Source organism: Bombus huntii, chromosome 6 (genome assembly GCF_024542735.1).
Source record: "Bombus huntii isolate Logan2020A chromosome 6, iyBomHunt1.1, whole genome shotgun sequence".
Classification (NCBI taxonomy): domain Eukaryota; kingdom Metazoa; phylum Arthropoda; class Insecta; order Hymenoptera; family Apidae; genus Bombus; species Bombus huntii.
This window is the reverse complement of record NC_066243.1, coordinates 15,836,000-15,854,235: the sequence shown is the minus strand read 5'-3', so window position 1 is coordinate 15,854,235 and position 18,236 is coordinate 15,836,000. Positions and strand designations below refer to the sequence as shown.

General features: G+C 39.5%; 2 protein-coding genes across 6 annotated transcripts in view; both read left to right on the top strand.

Annotated features, from left to right (window-relative positions):
* LOC126866639 (uncharacterized) overlaps positions 1 to 18,236 on the top strand; it is a 59,514-nt gene that overhangs the window by 28,483 nt on the left and 12,795 nt on the right. For 2 of the 4 annotated variants that reach the window (XM_050620481.1, XM_050620479.1), the window contains exon 1: positions 17,713 to 18,011. The exons of 1 other annotated variant lie outside the window; for it this stretch is intronic. The gene's annotated coding sequence lies outside the window, so the exon portion shown is untranslated. Of the gene's footprint in view, positions 1 to 17,712; positions 18,206 to 18,236 lie in introns of those variants that run through there. One more of the 4 variants, XM_050620480.1, reaches the window with a different exon arrangement.
* Positions 95 to 13,413, top strand: LOC126866648 (interferon regulatory factor 2-binding protein-like B). Of its 2 annotated transcripts, none has more exons than XM_050620500.1 (5): positions 95 to 1,464; positions 9,056 to 9,264; positions 9,571 to 9,757; positions 10,060 to 10,304; positions 10,400 to 13,413. In XM_050620500.1, the coding sequence occupies exons 1-5, from the start codon at positions 753 to 755 to the stop codon at positions 10,538 to 10,540; spliced, it is 1,494 nt and encodes a 497-aa protein (XP_050476457.1). In that variant the 5' UTR covers positions 95 to 752; the 3' UTR covers positions 10,541 to 13,413. The 2 variants fall into 2 exon arrangements, with proteins under 2 accessions (XP_050476457.1, XP_050476458.1); XM_050620501.1 differs by having other exon boundaries at positions 99 to 1,464; positions 9,056 to 9,207.

The window sequence follows — 18,236 nt, the reverse complement described above, 5'->3', positions numbered from 1 at the left end:
TGCGGAGAGGCGAAGCGGGGCCGAGGAAAAGGCAGGGACCGGCGAGGGGGGAAGAGAGCGACACCCGTAGCTCCGCTTTACCGCCGCATTCTCGAGCGTTCGTCTCCTCGTACGGCAACCAGGCGAGCGAGAGCACGTCGTCGTGTCGCGCGCATACCATTATTTCGTGTCTCGTGTTCAACCTAGAATACGGTTTCTATTGTATACATATCGTACGTTCGCGCATCGGTGCTAATGGCGGTTAGTTGTTAGTCGGCTTTCGATTTACCACGAGAGTAAGTCGGTGGTAAAAATATCTGGCGTCCGAGTAACGTGTTCTTCTTTTTCTCAGCTCCGCCTTTACGGCGCGTCGCTCACTTCGGGCGTTGTTAATACGCGCTCGCTGAATTCCCGGCGTAATAACCGACAAACAATATCGGGCATCGTTTTCTCGTCGCGACTCGATCCATGTAGTTTTACGAAACCGAAGTGGAAAGGAAACGTGAAAGACGCGGTGGGAGTATAATTCAGTGATTTCTCTGCGAGTGAAGTTGATTTTTGACCTAGTGTTTATATGCGGTGACTAGCGCAATCTCTCATGCCAAATATGCTATAAAACCGATACTTTGTGCGTCTCGATAGTGCGTGAGAGATACATAAAAAAGAAAGAAAAAGAAACAGGATAGTAGACGTGATAAAGTGGATGTGAGTGATACGTTTTGGTACGTTGTGACGACTCGGCGGAGTACTCGCGGACGAAGAATTCGAGCAAAATGATGGGAAAGAGAACGCAGTGCTACTTGTGCGATCTGCCCAGGATGCCCTGGGCGATGATCACCGAATTTTCGGAACCCGTATGCCGCGGTTGCGTGAATTACGAGGGTGCCGACAGGATAGATGCAGTATTGGAATCGGCCAAGCAAATGAAAAAGGCACACGGATTCCACGAAGCCAGATCCTCCACATCGAAAACATATAGAGCAACTGGACACACCGAACACAACGGCGGTGCTAATTTGGATGTTCTACCGATACAGAATACCGGACAGAATCATTCGAGGCATCACAATATCGCCGGTTACTCGCAGCTTCATCATCGAAATTCTATCACAGAATTTAACTCGGGGTCGTCGAGACAGCAAATTTCTCGGCAACACGAGGAAACTCATGAGATAGCGAATGGCATGAGGAGTAATAACGTGAGAATCCCGAACGCCCACCTAGCCGCGGTGGCGCATCACGTGAACCTCAGCCACAACAGAGGCATCGCACAGCTCAAGCGAAGTATTTCCACTATCGACGAGGACGAGCACGCAGAGAAGAGGCTCACGTTGGAGGAGCAACATTCGGTCAGGCCGCCATTGACCAGAGGCGATTCTCTGCCAGCTGTAAGCCTTGCCGTCAGTTACGTGCAGGATAGAAGCAAGGAGAAACATCCTGTGAGAGCGCCCAGTTTCGATACCGCCACTACATTTAAGACCAATGGTGAGTTACACGCGGAAGAAACGATCTGGCTGCTCGTGTTATGGACGCGTTTCCGCTTTCAAATTTGCTAGTCTCTTCGCCATCCTCGATTTCGACCAAGAATTATTTATGGCTGCAATGTTTATTTTTATAGAAGTTATATAGTTACTCTTATTAGGCATAGATATATTGTTTTACGAGGAATTAGATATTTTGGAAGACAGATGAAATATTCTACCCAGTAATGTTGTTGATATTTATAACCATCGAAGATGCATGTAACGTTATTTTAACCGGGCATCCCGATATTACGCCTCAATTGGTATCGTTCTGTTGTAATTGACCCACAAGACTTTAGGATCAGTTGCTTCATCTCAGAATACTTCGCTCTAATTTCTATTGCATATTTTACGTCATAAAGACCATTAATAACGTTTATCGTGTAAAATTGAAGATATAAAAATCAAAATTAAATACTGCAAAACTAAATATAATAACCAAACTTAAAACTAATCTCCGTTTCCTATCGTCCAATAACACCAATTGCCGGTTATGTTGAAATTGAGGTATTGGATTTTCTTCCATTTTGAAGCAGATGGTTTTTCTTGGTTGCTCTTATCGGCTGGTAGTAAAAATAGGTAAACGTTTGGTCGTGCGCGTGGCCATCTGGCACAGGAAAGGAACCGCGTGTATGAGTTAAAAGACACAGCCTTTGGGCTTCGGGGAATCATCCGCGCCGCAGTAAAAGGATGATACATCTCCCTTCTCTCTCTTCCTCCCACTATAAATCGGACGCGCGTTGCCTTGCGGCCTCCGAGTCAGCGCGCGTTTTTCTCTCTTCGTCTTTCCTTCGGCCAGTTCCTTCATTCTGGACGAACGGCAGTCGTCCAAACGCGTATAAAGGAGACGTACGTTGAGCACGTGATGGGACGACCAAAAGATACACCGAGTTGCCGTGCCGTACCGTGCCGTGACGTCCAATCGGATGACGTCACTCAGTATATTTAGATACAATGAATGAGTCCGTTGTTGCTCAATACAAATCTCATCGACCGTCGCAAACATTTTACAAATGTAATTTCGCTCCTGGATCGTAACCAGTCAGATATGACCAATCTCTTTAAAAAAATGTTGACCACAGACTGTCAACGTAACCTTCTATTTTATGGAATAAACATGTATATCCGTGGTGGGCGGGTAGAACAATGTACACAAGATTTATTAGTCTCGCAGACAACTATTTATAATGTTTAGTGCAATGTAAGATCAGGATTAGGTTTTCGAATGGTAAAGAAGTGAAACTAACTTGTACTAAAAGTATAAAGAAAACACCAACAATGTGGGATATTATAATATTAGCGTATTCCGTTTTTACCAGAATTTCACTTTATATTATTCTTTTGTCCGAGATACATTTTCGAACTGTACCGAATATTATACACATAGAAGGTACAATTTTTGTGCAAAAATCGTTTCTTTTTCCTGTTGAAGTGCCGCGTCGCTACAATACTTTCAAAAACCGGTTCAACTTGTACGCGATATATTTTACCTTTTTTCGCGACTGCACCGCGAAGGTAACTGTAGCGTGGCCCCCTTTTTTCTTGCGCTCCTTTCCGTCGTACGTGGCTCATTGACGAGGCGGGTTGACGATGCTCGAGCCCGAGGTTCGCGTTTGCTGCGCCCGTACGTAGTACGTATGTATACCTACGTACAGCCGGGGTGACCTTGGTCATCGACCGTTATTTCGACACTGGCCACTTTCTAATTCGACCTTAACGCGCGTGTGTGTTTACGGTTATCGAGTGGTGGTTCGCTGCAGTCACCGAGGGAGGCCATCTGTCTTGTCGCCTCGCTCTTCGCTATAAATATTTCCTGGAAAATTTTCACCATTTCTCTTACGCCGAACAAAAGTTTAGTATCGTTCTCGTCGTTTCCTGAAACGATAGTGATTTATCGTTGCTTCAGCTAAGAAATAGAGATGAACAACTCGGATCCAATATTATTCTTGCTTATTAATTTCTTACTAGAAAAATGCCACTTTGATCGCTGTTCGTTGAAATGTCCACGGTAAATTGTAATTTAACACAAATATACTTATTATATTCAAAAGGATGATCATAAGATATATATATCTGATTTTATCCGATGAGTAATAGATAATAGCAAAGAATCGGTAGCGTAATGGATCAGTATCAGTGCCGTTATCAAACTTCAACAATTTTCTCCATTACCGATCTTGAAACGCTTGTTACCAGTTGAGTTAAAATTAAATTAGCGATTAACGGTCGTTATGGCGCCCTAAAACGGATTGGAAAACTGAAGAAACCATTCGAACAAATCTAACGCTTTCTAAGAACTGTCTTACATAAAATAACCATAAGAAATACTTGAATCGAACGATCTGGACTAGATATACTAGGAGTCGAGGAAACACGTAAATTGCTGTCCGTAAATAACCTTGCAGAGGATTTGGATTAGTAGCGAAAGATAAAAATCTGGTTTACTGTTTGTCGATATTTGTAAATATTTGAATTGCCGCCTAAATGGATTCGGACCTATGCGTGAAACTATATAAAATTCCGAGCGATAACGACGGATATTCCGACGACTTACTTCTGTTTCCCGATCTTATCTAATCCTTTTTTTGTCCTTAGTAGTAGCGTTTCCGTTGGGAAGATAGGGTTCCCGTTTACGTACGCATGTTTCGATAAAAATAGATTAGCCGCTGGCAAAGATTAGAGTCTGGAAATAAACGTGGATTTTGAGAAAATTTTTGTAAAATAGAAAACCAGCTTTCCTACTTGTTTTCATTTTTATATCGTAAAAAGTACTTTTTATGACCTTAGTAGAGGTTAGATTAAGTTGTTATTAATTTACTTTTAGAGTTTAAATGTCTCTTTCAAAGTTAATTCCGGTACTTTTTCAAATTATTTTTACGTAACTGTAAATTTATTGCAAATAATTTATTTTTGTATATAGCTAATACTGAAATTCGTTTTTAAGTACATATAGGAAGTTGCTATATTTTAGTTATTTTCATAACTAAATATCGCAAGACGTGACAAACATTATAATATCATTCTCGTGTGCCCTTATCATATTAAAACAGTCGAGTCGGTATAATCCTACTGGCAATTATCTGACCGCTCGTGTGATATTTTCTCTCTCTAGTTATTTAAATTTATTGCTTATTTCACTCTATGTATGCCCGTTACGTTCTCTCCAGTCACTCTGTGCGCCTCTTCAAAGAGAGTTAACGTACATTAAGCACTGCTATTCTCTTTAACGAAGAATGAACGCGTAAAATTTCATAGATATATCCGACAAAGAAATGACTTATATCAAATAAACAACAGCCTACCTGTGCAATTAGACTTCTGATTTAATATATATTTTTATTTCGTTTCGAACTTCCTAACCTCTCAATTGATAAAAACGAATTAGCTCTTCATTTGAAAGAATTATTTCGTTTTAAGAATTCATTCATTTACTTATATTCGTGTAAATTACTATCTTCAACATTTCACGAGCATATTTATATTGACAATTTTAAGATTACCAAGATTACTAAATTAAAACAGTTGATAGGTTAGTATCGTTATCGTTCGCCGGTTTTTAGAACGATATCACGTCCCGAAAAATAGTTATCGATTTTTCTCGTCGTTCGATGAGTCGTTTTAGAATATACGCGTAGCCACGTATGCGTTCATACGGGAGAGAGAGATGGATGAGAAATGACAGGCTGTCAGCAACGGTAGTAACCGAGTAACGAGAGCAGCAAGCTTCAACCGTGTTTCGCAATGATCGCCACGGTTCGCGGTTCTCGACTATGCTCGATCGATCGCGTACAGATAGAGACATGTATACATCGACTCCGTCCTACGTCACTGGACGGGTATCGCGTTCGTGTGCACGTCTCTTCTCGCCATGCCATATACAAGGTGTTGCAAAACGCCTTACAGAACTTTAGTCTGATACGATACGAGAATATATCTCTGTTAGAAAGCTTATACATATCGATAAAGACGTTATAGCTATCTATTTGGCGCTTATAGCTATCTATACGATTTAACAGTACGGTTTTTATCGTTACTTTGCGTAAATAACAAAATAAATACATATTTGATTTTATTTGTACTCTCTTACCACGTAATTTCCGTAGTTTACATAGCACGTAGTAAGGTCATGTGTTATTCAAATAATTAAATATTTCGACCAGTTGCAAAGCTAAACCGCATTGTTTTTCTCGTTTCACGGCCGATTCATCAAGGTTAATTTGAAGTTAATAGAAAACATAACCTAAAGCTGTGTTCTCACTGGAGCAACAATGAGAAACTTTTTGTTTCCTGTTATTGCTGCACATTTTAAACAATACTTACTTCATAAATACTTACTACTACTTGTAAAAACATTTGGTCTACGCTGAAGTAACGTAATCAACAGGATTTAGGTTGTTTCGATTTTAAACACATTTTTCCTTAAAAACAAGTATACACCGAAAGAATATTTGTTTCTTATTTTTCCTTGATCTTTTGTCTGAATCGATCTGAACGGTAACAAGCAACAGTAACTTTTATTATTGGCAACAGAAACAATATGATGGAACAAGAAGAAACATTGAACGACAAATAGCAACATTTTCAAGGAACATGGAACGTTAACACAAAGTAGCAAATTATTATTTCAGTGAGGACGCAGCTTTAAAATAAACATTTCGGGACACTCTGTAGAGAGACGTTAGCCGTAAATGCGCGCATTGACGGCGTCAACGACGCGCTGGGAGGGTCATACTTTCGAAACAAGGCCACTATAGTCGACCGGTTAGCTGCGATATACAAAGCACAGAGTGTGACTAAGCCGGCCGCCTACGTGCATCATGCGATGTCTGTTACAAAACCGCGCATGCGTTTTTCTCGGGTCGGTCGCCCCTCTTGCTTCTCCTTATTCCGTGACCATCGTTCTCTTTCGTTTCCTCCGGTACAGCAGGAATCATCGCTGCTACGTTTCTTCGATTCAAGAGATAGATAGAGAGCAGAGACGCGCCAACGGACCTCGCTTCTATCAGAGTCGTCACGGAAAAGTACCGGTCACACATCTTCTCGATGGCAGACCACGCTCTAGTCGAGATCTCGGTGACTCGTATTCCTGTTTCTCTTCTGTGGTGGGGGTAGATACGTGCGGATGCTGCGTTCCACTGGAATATACAGGATTGCCGGTGGATATACTCGACTGAGATATCGCGTGTCACGGTCCTCCGTAGAACGTGACGAAACGATGCTTCTTTCTTAATATCGATCCGTTCGCTTATCTGCTCGTACCAGGGGGAATGCGTTTCTTCGTATGTGGGTTCGGAAACGCGTAAACATCTTGCCAAGAAAAATAACGAGACACGCGATAACCGAGAAGTAGCACGTTGTCGGGAGAATTTCGTTGCGTAGCGCGGTTCTTAATAACATCGTACGTGGAATGGCAGAGTAAAGTTGTGAGATTGTCGCCGTTTTGAAATTGCCTTATTCGTGGAAGCCTATGGATTCTAAGTACGAATAATCAGTGTTGGATAAAGAAATTCCTTTCGCTTGCATTTTTCTGTATTTTATTTTCGTGGAGTTATTCATACGAAATACATATTCATATAAATATCAACCGTATAAAAAATTTCTAATAATTATATTTTTTGAGAATTAACAATTTTGTACGGGTAATATTTGTATCAATTTTATACACATATACTCTATAGTACCATAAACGATGTATGTTTAAAAACAGAACGTATTTATGCTACAACCTAGTGTATGTTATTGCGCTTTGCTAATATATATTACGAGTGTCAACAGCAGTAGATAGGAGCGCCATCAAACAAAGTATATCCAGTGGAGAATATGTTTGTCTTTTGTTTGTTGACCTTTCTTAACGTATAATCGATTAAGTAAAAGAAGAACGTACTTTTAAATAAGGGAACGGATCGTATTTTCCTGAAATATTAAATTAACTATCGGTATGCGTGCTTGTTATTTTGAGCAACATATTTATGAACATTGACAATGTAAAATAGCATTGTGATACCACGCGGTAATTCCTAACCTAGAATCTTTTTTATTAATTGATATTATTTTAATATTATTTCAATGTTTCGGTCGCTACCCAAAATTAATACCCAAAATTATTTTTAAAATAAAGAAATATTTTGCTGAAACATTTTTAATTATAGCAATAATAACTCAAGAAAACATAGTAGATTGAATTCATAAAAACTTCAATTATTCCATGCGTTTATCTCTTAATTGATATGTCATCTTTATTTTGAAATCCTTTTTTTTTTCGTTATTTAAATCTCAATCCGTATGTAATTATAATCTAATTACTTCATATAATAATTCTACAAAGATAATAATAAGGATAGATTTTTAGATAACAATTAAAGTAATAATGATTAAAATATACTTATTTTTTAATCGATGTATTGAAAATTCGAAAGTTAATTATTATATAGACATTTTGAAATATTTCTTATTCTAGTTGAATTACAATTTTGCAGTTATATCGGTATTTGCGTTTGTATTTTGGAATAATATTAATACAAGTAAAAGTAATTACTATAACATATATTTCATAAAAATTCCAAGCATTTTCTACTTTTATCGTCGAACGATGTATTGAAAATTCGAAGGCCAACGAGTATATGATATACAGTATCAATGTAATCGTACAGTTATATCTATACTATAGATAAACCGTACAGGTAACACGCGTATCGCGTGTTAATGGTTTTATCGTTGAAAGTGACCTAAGAATGGTATAGAAACGGTTCGTAAACAATATCAAAATGCGTAACCTCGCGATCTGTCCTGTAAACTGTAAGTGGTATTATATCGAGGTACGAGAACGCTCGATATTCCTTGGTGTAGCAGCAACAATCGCGCGCTCATGAAAGCAAATAAGTCACGAAAAGCACTTCGTATACAGCTGGCGACACAGATGGCACGTCTTGTATGTGTCGTTCGGTAGACGATCTCTCGTGGAATATCAATTTCACGCTAACGTTCGACTTAACCTATTGGACTTAACGGACAGCAGCTGTTTCGATTTGGTTCTAGACGGTTGGAAATCGGTCGAATATCCGTGTGTCACTATTGTCAGTCTATTTATAAAGATCCAGGAACGAGGCTTGTCTGCCCTCGATGCGACCAACGAATGACAAAAGTATACTCGTTTCAATTAGCATAATCACACGACGTTGTCCGTGCTGCTCTATGTAGAGGGGAAAGGATATCTATTTCTGTCTTCCAATCATCCATCGAAGTCTGCTCTTTTTATATGACGATGCTTCTAGGTTATGTTAGATAATTTATTTCGCGTGAAATTATGTATTTTCGACAATTGACAATCATTCAGTTAGGTTAAGTTTAATAATATAGAATAGAAAGTGTTATTAATGTCTCCGTTCTTATACGACGATGCTTATAGGTTATCTCGAATAATCTGAATTATTTCGAACGAAATTTCTTTTTTCCGCGTTCAGCAATCGCTTGGTCGCGTTAATTTTAATAAAACGCATAGAATAGATTGTGTTATATAGTGATAGCAAAAATGTTAAAGATTAATCGAATTTCAGGGGCGTACGTCGGTCCGTCTATCCCATTGGCACCGGCAAATGTGGCGGCAAACGGTGGAGGGTCTCCTCTTCGCCCGCGAACGAGCCCTCCACCACCGCCGCCACCGGCGCAAGAAGCCTCCAACGATAATCCACAGACGAATCACCACCAGGTAATCAAGCTCCAAATGTTAACGACCGCGTGCGAATACATCTATGAGGATAACAATGTTCGTCTAAGGATTCATTATTCTTTGCTATTTATACGTTTAACTCTCAACTGACATCGTTGGGTCGCGAGATGATTACAACATTTTTGGTTAGGTTACTTGAATTTTCGATTTTAATTGCTTTAATTTGTACTTCATTTCTCACACTATCATATAAAATACTGTATACAAGTTGAAATGAAGCGTAGGCTAAAATTAAGTAACTTAACCTAAAATCTTGTTGGTCATCTACGATCTAACAATACCATTTGGAGGTTATATGTTGCTCTATCCGATATGTATATTGAAAGGAATGTTGCGTTTTAGGGTTCGACAAATGGTCCGTCACCTATGGCTGCGCTCATGTCTGTCGCTGACAACTTAGCGTCGCCAGAATCAGTGCCACAGCCACCGAATAATCCGAGTCCAACCAGTAGAAGTCCACCGACCACGGCCACGAACGCTCAGCAACGCAGTGCTTCCAGAGGATCGCAGCATAGCCCGAACAGTTCAGGTAATTATGTCTGTTTCCTTTTTTTCTTTCTTTTTTTTTCGTTTAAATCCTCAACTAGTATTTGTGGTGGTAGTATACGTTATATTTTACGCATCGCGAATCACCAATGATATTTATTTCGTACGATGTACAAATTAAAATGATGTACTTCAAAGTTAGATAATTGAAGTTAAATCTAATCTAAACTATGTGTTCGTCTACGATCCAATTGTACAAGTTGAGGGTTAAATGCCAATTACTATCGCGCATAAAATTGGTAGAAATACGTTAAATTAAATTGCGTGCGTACTAATTGATTACAGGATCCTCGGGTAGGAGATCCAATGGTTCAAGGCACGTGTCGTCGACGACTGTGACAACGTCGTCAGAAGGAGCAGTTGCCCAAGTTGCCGGAGCCGAACAAGTATCAGCGCCGATATTAAAATGCACCCTGTGTCAAGAACGCCTCGAGGACACGCATTTTGTTCAGTGTCCCAGCGTGCCACACCACAAATTCTGTTTCCCTTGCAGCCGAGAAAGCATAAAGAGACAGGGTGCTGGCTCAGAGGTGGGTTTCCGACTGAAACATCTATTCTGCATCTAGAACGAACGATCGTCGTTCAATGTAACGACCTAATTTCACGTTAATTTCAATTGTTTCAGGTTTATTGCCCAAGTGGAGAGAAATGTCCACTGGCGAACAGCCAAGTGCCATGGGCGTTTATGCAAGGCGAGATAGCCACTATCTTGGGCGACGATACCACAGGCTCTGGGCTTAAAGTAAAGAAAGAGAGAGAAACCTAAAGATTCTCACGCTGTTTTAAAAACGGGGCTCAAATTTTGCACCCTCTTTGACGAGGGTTAATCATGGTGGAACCGTGAAGGTTCAACCAAAAAATACTTTTTGGTAACGGTGATGATACATGTTTGGCGACGATATTGCCAACATTATTCGATTCGAGCCAAAGACGTTGTCGGTGTAAATTGGAATTAATAATGAAGTTGTTGTCGGGGAAAGTGGACGATTTTTTTCAGCGACGCGTTTCGCTGGGTGTTCTGTTCACCGAGACAACCGATTGTTTCGATCGATCGTTCGTTCGTCGATCGATTGTTTTTGACTGGTCTTGAGAAGAAGTCTTTGGCAATTTTTGACACGCTGGCGTCGGTCCTGCGCGCGTGTATATATGGGATTATCATAGAACGGTTAATGCGCGAGGAAATAAAAAGGAACAGACGTGGCTTTTGTCGAATATGTACGAATAAACGTTAAAAGAAAACGCGAGAGAGATTTTGTGTCCGGTTTGGGTTTGTACTTAGACTCGATCGCCTTTCTTTATTATTTCTTGTGTCGCGAATGTTCTCGCGTTTTTTGAAACACTATACATACAGAGACGTTTTACACGCCGCACGCGCACGCGTGCTCGCGCGCGCGCGCGCGCGCACACACACACACACACGCACGCACACACAATCTAAACACTTACATATATATACATAAAGTGCATTATGGTAACACAACACGATACCATTAAAGTCAGGCGGTTGTATTGTACTTTATTTTTATTCACGCTATCGCGTGATCGCGGATTAACCCAAGTCGGGAGTATCGCACTTCGGTGTTCTGAAACTTGTCGGACAAGTTCCCGATCGGTCGTCTTTTTCTAATCTTTTATTTGTATACTCTTTCTACTACTACACACTCATTGTATGATAGAAGAAAAGAAAAAAACATTGCGGACATATTTAGACCCAGCGTACGGGTTGTCTGTACATTATGTATATGTGTACATACCACGTTATTAATAAAACTTATGGATTAAAGGAGTAACCAGTTTTAAATGTACAAAAGAAGGAAAACTTACATTCGTTTTGCGTGTTATTCTATTAAATTATTTTTCTTTTTTGTTTCTCTTTTTCTTTCTTCTCGAATCATTTATAAGGAAACAAGAACCGTACGTTCAAACCATTGTAGGACGTTCGAGCGCATTTCGTTCGATTTTCCTCGTCATTTTCTCTTTTCCTTTTCGTTCTTTCTCGTTTTTGCGAAAAAAGAAGATCGCCAATTCTCTTTGTAAGACTCGTCTGGTGGTATCCGAAATAAGAAAACACACGAGAGAGGAGGGACACGTCGTTCTTATCCAGTCATTCATTAAAAGAAAAACAAAAAAAAACACAAAAAAAAGAAAAACGAAAAAACCAAAAAAAAAAAAAAAGACGAATCGGTATCCGATTGTGTAACGTCCACTTTCGCCTTTAGTTAATCGCTAGACTTTAAGTGAGAGGGCCTTTTGGTTTTTCATTTTGCCAATGAAAAAGGTGATGCCCGTCAAATAGGAACCATACACTCGCTATTGTCTCTAAAAACGTAAAAAAGAATAAAAAAAAAAAAACGAAAAAAGTAAATAAATAAGTAACGAGAAGCAAAGAAAGCGAAGAAAGTGGAATGGAAAGAAACGAAACGAGAAACCGAAAGATATATAATGCAAGCATACGTTGTTCTCCTGTTCGAGGAACCTCTCGCGACTTTTGTCCGCTCGAAGCGAGACGGTCCCTCGGACGCGAACACATACGGCTCCTTTTTGTATATATTTGTACAAAACGGATTTGGCACAATAAGCGAAGAACGGAGCGGCGAAATCGCGCGAAATCGGAAACAATCGTGCGTTCCCGTGGCTCAAGTTCTATCCAGAGACCGATGCACGCTTCGTACTCTGTTGTTGGGACTCTGATTTCCCGCGGGACTTGAGCAACACAATCGTTTCTGTTGGTCAACGGCGCTCTTTTTTTCGAATTACATGTTGCTTCGACGCGGTGATCGCGATCGAAGCAGCTAAGTGTAGAGGCTATCTGCGTTAGCGTAAGCGAATTTATTGTACCGGAGTGCAAAATTGACAAGAGAGTGCGAAAGGATGAGTGACGACGAGATACCGCGGAAAAGAGCAAAAGATGGATCGATCCTTTTGCTACGATACACCTTTGGAACTTTAATGTATTGACAATTTTTTGGTATACAGATCCGAGCAACTTTCGTCGACTCTCTGTAGCGTATTGGATCGTCCTTTGTATCGAACTAACTTCTTTTTATATTATTCTTGGCTTTGGACAAATTTGGAGTAATTCTAAAGTACTTGTCGACGTCTGTCACCATAAAATACTTGTTTCGTACGAAGTGTTTTCGACAAACTAATTACACGTTGAGAAATGAAAATAAATACGACGTTTAGGAGTAGAACTATGGGAGTTTAGTAGTCGTAAAAGTATAAGAGAAAGTAGAAACGATTCTGTACCGTAGAGGATTTCTGTATACGCTTTCGGCAAATTATAATTCGATGGTTGAAAGGCTTATCGTAGCGAAAGGTTTAAGAGAAAAATGGAAAGACTACTATAGGAGCGGAGAATGCAAGCGAACGAGAAGGGAGGAGTCGACATTGAAAAGAGCACAATTGATCGTAGCAATACTTACAGAGGCTGTACATGATATTTTTTAGTCCGAGGCAGGTAGTTCCTACCTTCGATATCAAAGTTGATCGAAGCGCTCGTTCGAAAAAGAAAAAAAAACCAAGGGTTTATTATACGATGTACCCCGATTTTTGCAAAAATGAGAAAATGTTCATAGAAAACGAAAGAGGATAACTGGCCAAAAAAAAAAAAGTAAAAAAGAAAAAAAAAAGAGAAGGCTCGCTATAAAAGAAAAGACACAGTTGTTCACGCAGATACGACCTCCTGTTGTTGTTGTTGTATTCCGTTCGTTTCTCCTCGTATTCCGCGATTTTGCGAACCGTCTTTTACTCTCTTTCTGTCCGAGCGATGTAATATTTTTTTCCACGTCACATTTGGCGGACTGAAAATTACGGTGATGCGAAGAACGATTACCGATCGCGATAATCTTACGAAGATATATCGTGTACGTATTTTGTTCGTAAAAGATCATTTTAAACAGTTTCGATATTTGTATGATATAACCTATAAGTTAACCGAGCGTCAAAATTTGTAATTTCTTGATTGAAAACGTTAAACGAGAGAAATGAAACGAGCGGTTTTGTTAAGAGATTTAAGGCAGACAAGCAGACTAGAATTTAGACAATTTTCACTTACATCGCTATAACTCTCAGCCCGCTATTTGTAGAAAAACCGATTTGTTACGAGTTAACCCGAGAGAGCCTTTATCCTCTCGATGCATCGATACGATAAGTATCATTGGTCGTCGAAATCGGTCGTCCAAGCGGCGATCGTTTGCTCTTTTTGCTGTCCGTTTTGCTGTCTTTCGCATTGTTCGCGCGCGATCGTTTTTCTCAAACGCTTGCTCAATTTCCGATTACTATTTTTGGACGACGTTTTGCGGAACAAACGAAGAATATCGGTTGAAAATAATCGACGTACGAATCCGTTTATTGTTCCCTCAGGCAGTGTGTGTGTATGCGTTGATCTTTAAGCGAATATAGCAAAGGTTTAACCTTACTTTTCTCCTCTTCTTTTTCTTCCTTTTTTTTTTTTTTTTCTGTTAATTTTTATTTTATACCGTGTCAGTCGGCCACACGAGCGAAATTGGAAATGCACAAAGGAAACGATCGTTTCGTTGCAGCAACAATAATATTAATAATGACTGTTTACGCTAATCTTGGATAATTATATAGAGTTTAGAAATCCGCCCCTTTTGCCTGTCGCATTTTGCATTCGTCCAATTTCATTGTCGACGACCAAAAAGAAAAGCCAGCAACTTTCTCGTCAGACGTCGTTTTTGCCCATTTTTCCTTTCTTATTCCGAGCGAAACCAAGATGCATGAAGAACGCGCAATCTTCGTTCCAGAGACGAATCAAAGAAAGAAAAATAATGTATTATATATATATTGTACGAATCATTACGAGCAGAGTGTGTTTTTCTCACAGCTGTACCTTGTTCGTTCCGTTTTTGATTTCTTTCCTTTTTTTCTGTTTTTTTTTTTTTTTTTTGTTTTTTCTTTTTCTTTTTTCCATCGATTATTCTCTCTCTCATGATAGCTACACAGCAGAAGTACACAGGAAAGCGGAAGTAACGAAATAATACGTCGAATAGCAATTGTAGTAGTGGATAATGAAATTTTCTAGTATACCATACCTCGAGGAACGCGTAAACACTATACTGTTTATCGTATGTATGCAACATGCAAAAGCAAAATATATGTGTTGATGTGTAACAATTGTGCGTCCTCTTTCCTACCATTCTTTCCAATTGTTTCTCATCTATGGCATGTAAGCAAGCACTTACGGCTATAGTTTCCTTTCTAAAGCGAGTTTCTAAAGTTTCGCTTCTCCTCTCTAGAAGAATTCGATAAATCGAATTGTTCCTCCTTTACGATATATCGGAAATCTTTTTTCTTTTCTTTCTTTTGCCCGTAATTCGATATAGTTACGTAATCTACGACGTTGCCATACTCGTCTTTTTTCTCGTTTTTCTAATGGAAAAAGTATTCCAATTCGAAAAGGTTAACGATATTACGTACACCGTATAGGCGTTCGATATTTTTCCCGCGCAGTACGCTTGCTGCCGGCCGGAAGCGATGGAATCATAAGTTCCGGTACGGAGCGAACGGCCTCTGCGCAAAATTGACGCGGTATCGAGCGTATTGATCCGGTCGACACAGCCAAAGTGCATGCAACGTTGTAGCCCGGTCACAGAGAACAGTCGGCGGGGCCCTCCGCAGGCTTCGCAGGCAGGCAACGTTTCCTGAACTTTGAAAATCAATGCCAATGTTCAGCTGGTGCGATAGCTGGGCCAAAGAGAGAGAAAGAGCCTGTCTGTCCGTATGGGAGGAACGTAGAGAGGAAGAAAACGGCAAAAGCAGCATATTGATCTGCCTTTAGCAGACGACTCGAATGCCAGCCACGCTTCACTGTCTGCGCAACCACAGAGACTCCGTACGCCTTAAAGCGGATAGACATCGCGTGGTTTAGCGTGGTTAATGCGTTCAACCGCTGATCGAATTTTCATTTGTCTATGCCATGTATTCGGTGAGGAATTTTCATAGGGAATTTTTATCCTTATAACGCAATACGTGAATCGGTTTGACGAAAAGTATCTATCAACAAGGATTCTTTCATATTTCTGTCAAAGAGAAGAAATTTTACGCCCGACGACATAGGAAGATACAGCGTGCAGCAAAATTAACGCACGTATTTACAACGATTACAGATTATAACTGTTACGATGTATCCATAATCGTATTATAACGATCGTGTTATATTCGCAAAGAGACAAGTTACCGTATAGCTTCCATTTCCTTAGTTCTTTTCACGAAAGTATAAAATTAGAAGTCTGCAGTCCACTTACGAGTAATAGTAGTAACGTACATGCCTTGTAAACGAGACTGATAATTAACGAAGTAGGTAGCGTAGTTGGCTACCACTTACGGTGAAGCGAGTTCAAATCTCCTAAGGCAAGAAAAGAAAAGGCCCCTCCCGTTGTACAACGGACAATGCTAGAAATTATGGTGTTTTATCGTTGTTGTATATTCGTCGAAGACCACACACAAAAAAAGAGAGATCATCGACGTTACATAATGCTGGACTATATAGCGGTTCTGACAGTTTGCAAACCATTCAAATAAAAGATTAACTTAACCACACACAATACGAGACAATATACACATAGAAACAATATAGGATTTTTCCAAACGTAAAAAAGAGGAGTTGGGTGAAAAAAAGCCGAAAGAAAAATTATAAAAATTATTTTTGTAATTTTGAAAATTAAAGCACGTCTTGATCATTCTTTGCCAAAGCCGAAGACAACGCGTCTGTGATTTTGAACGCTTCGGGAACGTTTTGTTTAAATTCCATATAATTTTTAAAAGATCTGACAAATTTTATTATTTTTGTAAAATTATTCTCGGACTAGGCTGGTTCAGTCTTGTTTTGGCCTGAGCGACAGCGAATATTTTTCTTACGTCGTGTTTAAATAAAAGTAACTTTTACTTTATACGAAGTCACGTACACTGAAAATAACGAGAACCGTCGTCCGGCTGTCAAAGAACAATAACGCACGATCAATAATTACTGTCGAAGATTGCCTGTACAAGGTATCTTCCTTTGGGTAAACGAAACTTTATAAGCCAATTTCTGGTAATTTATTTTAATAGGATCTTTAGGGTGTTCGTATAAATCCAGCTCGATTAGGGTGGATCCTAGACCACGTGGCCTTTATAGTAAAAGCACAGACCCCTTATACGTGGCATGACAACTTTTATTACGCTGGAAGCAGCAATTTGTAACACTGTGGCAGTATAGTACACGAAAGTAACGATATTGCTTAGTAAGAATTAACTTAGAAGGTTAACGATCGTTAGCGATCATTATTGTTTCGTAACGTTATCATTATCGTAACGACCATTGCCGATGAAGAAAATAGCTGTCGAATAGTGAGTGTTTGTCGTATCGAATTAACGGTCGATATAACAAACTATTTTTTAAAAACGAGGAACGAAAAGTGTATGTTCTTCGACATGAATTATCAACGAAAATTTCCTGGTTACGAAAGACAGGCTTCATCTGGAAGCCAATGTTTGTAAACGGATGCCAAAAGTAACAAATAAATAGAGAATTTACTTTCCATCCAACCTCTTTCTTCCTTACCACACATTGCTTATCAACTCTAATAATCTATAAAAAATTCTCTACAAAAGTTTCTTGTACGACAAACAATGTTCTTTAAATGTAATGGCCCCTTAGGGATGAAACTCAAAATTACACGATATTTTTAGCTTTTATCGACGAGAGAACGATCAGGACACGCTGTAATTTTCAAGATCAAAGAAGTAATTTTACTCGTTTATTTCAGTCTTCTTATTCCACTTCTTTTTTACCCGAAAACCATACGTCGCTTTTTGTTACAGTCGATAACGTAGGAAATGATAAACCATTTGAACGTTTAAGGGCTCGAAGGCAGGTTCTTTCGGTTATTCGATGGAGCTCAAATTTTGCACAAATTATCTCTCTGTTAATCGCAAACATCCCGAGCGATGGCGCGAAGGAAACCTTGAGCAAACTTTTGTCATCGAGTCTGAATAATAAGAGTCATCGTAATACGCGGCGAATGCGTTGATTTTTCACGTTCGTGCGTATACCGTAATACTGAGAAAACGCGTGTACACGCAACATCGAAAAAATAACCAACGATTTCTTCCACCGCGAACGTGCTCGTGCCTTATATTATTCCTCCGTAATCGAATCTTTCATTCGCCATTACGTGTCTTATCCGACGAAGAAATTCGGACAGGTTTGGTGAAAGGCGTAGTTTCGAAACGTACGAAGCATCGTTTTTTTCATACGCATTTTTCGATATTTTCGTACAAGCTGAGATCTTGATCCATTAAAGTCCTATTAAAACTTTTACGATTACGCTTATGGTAGAAGCGTATCCCTTGGTACTTTATAAAATATCTTCCTTCCAAGCTGCTATCGAGAGTGATCCGCCATTTACTCGAATTGCGAAAATAGGTAATTTATTTAATTAAAGAAACTCGTTTTC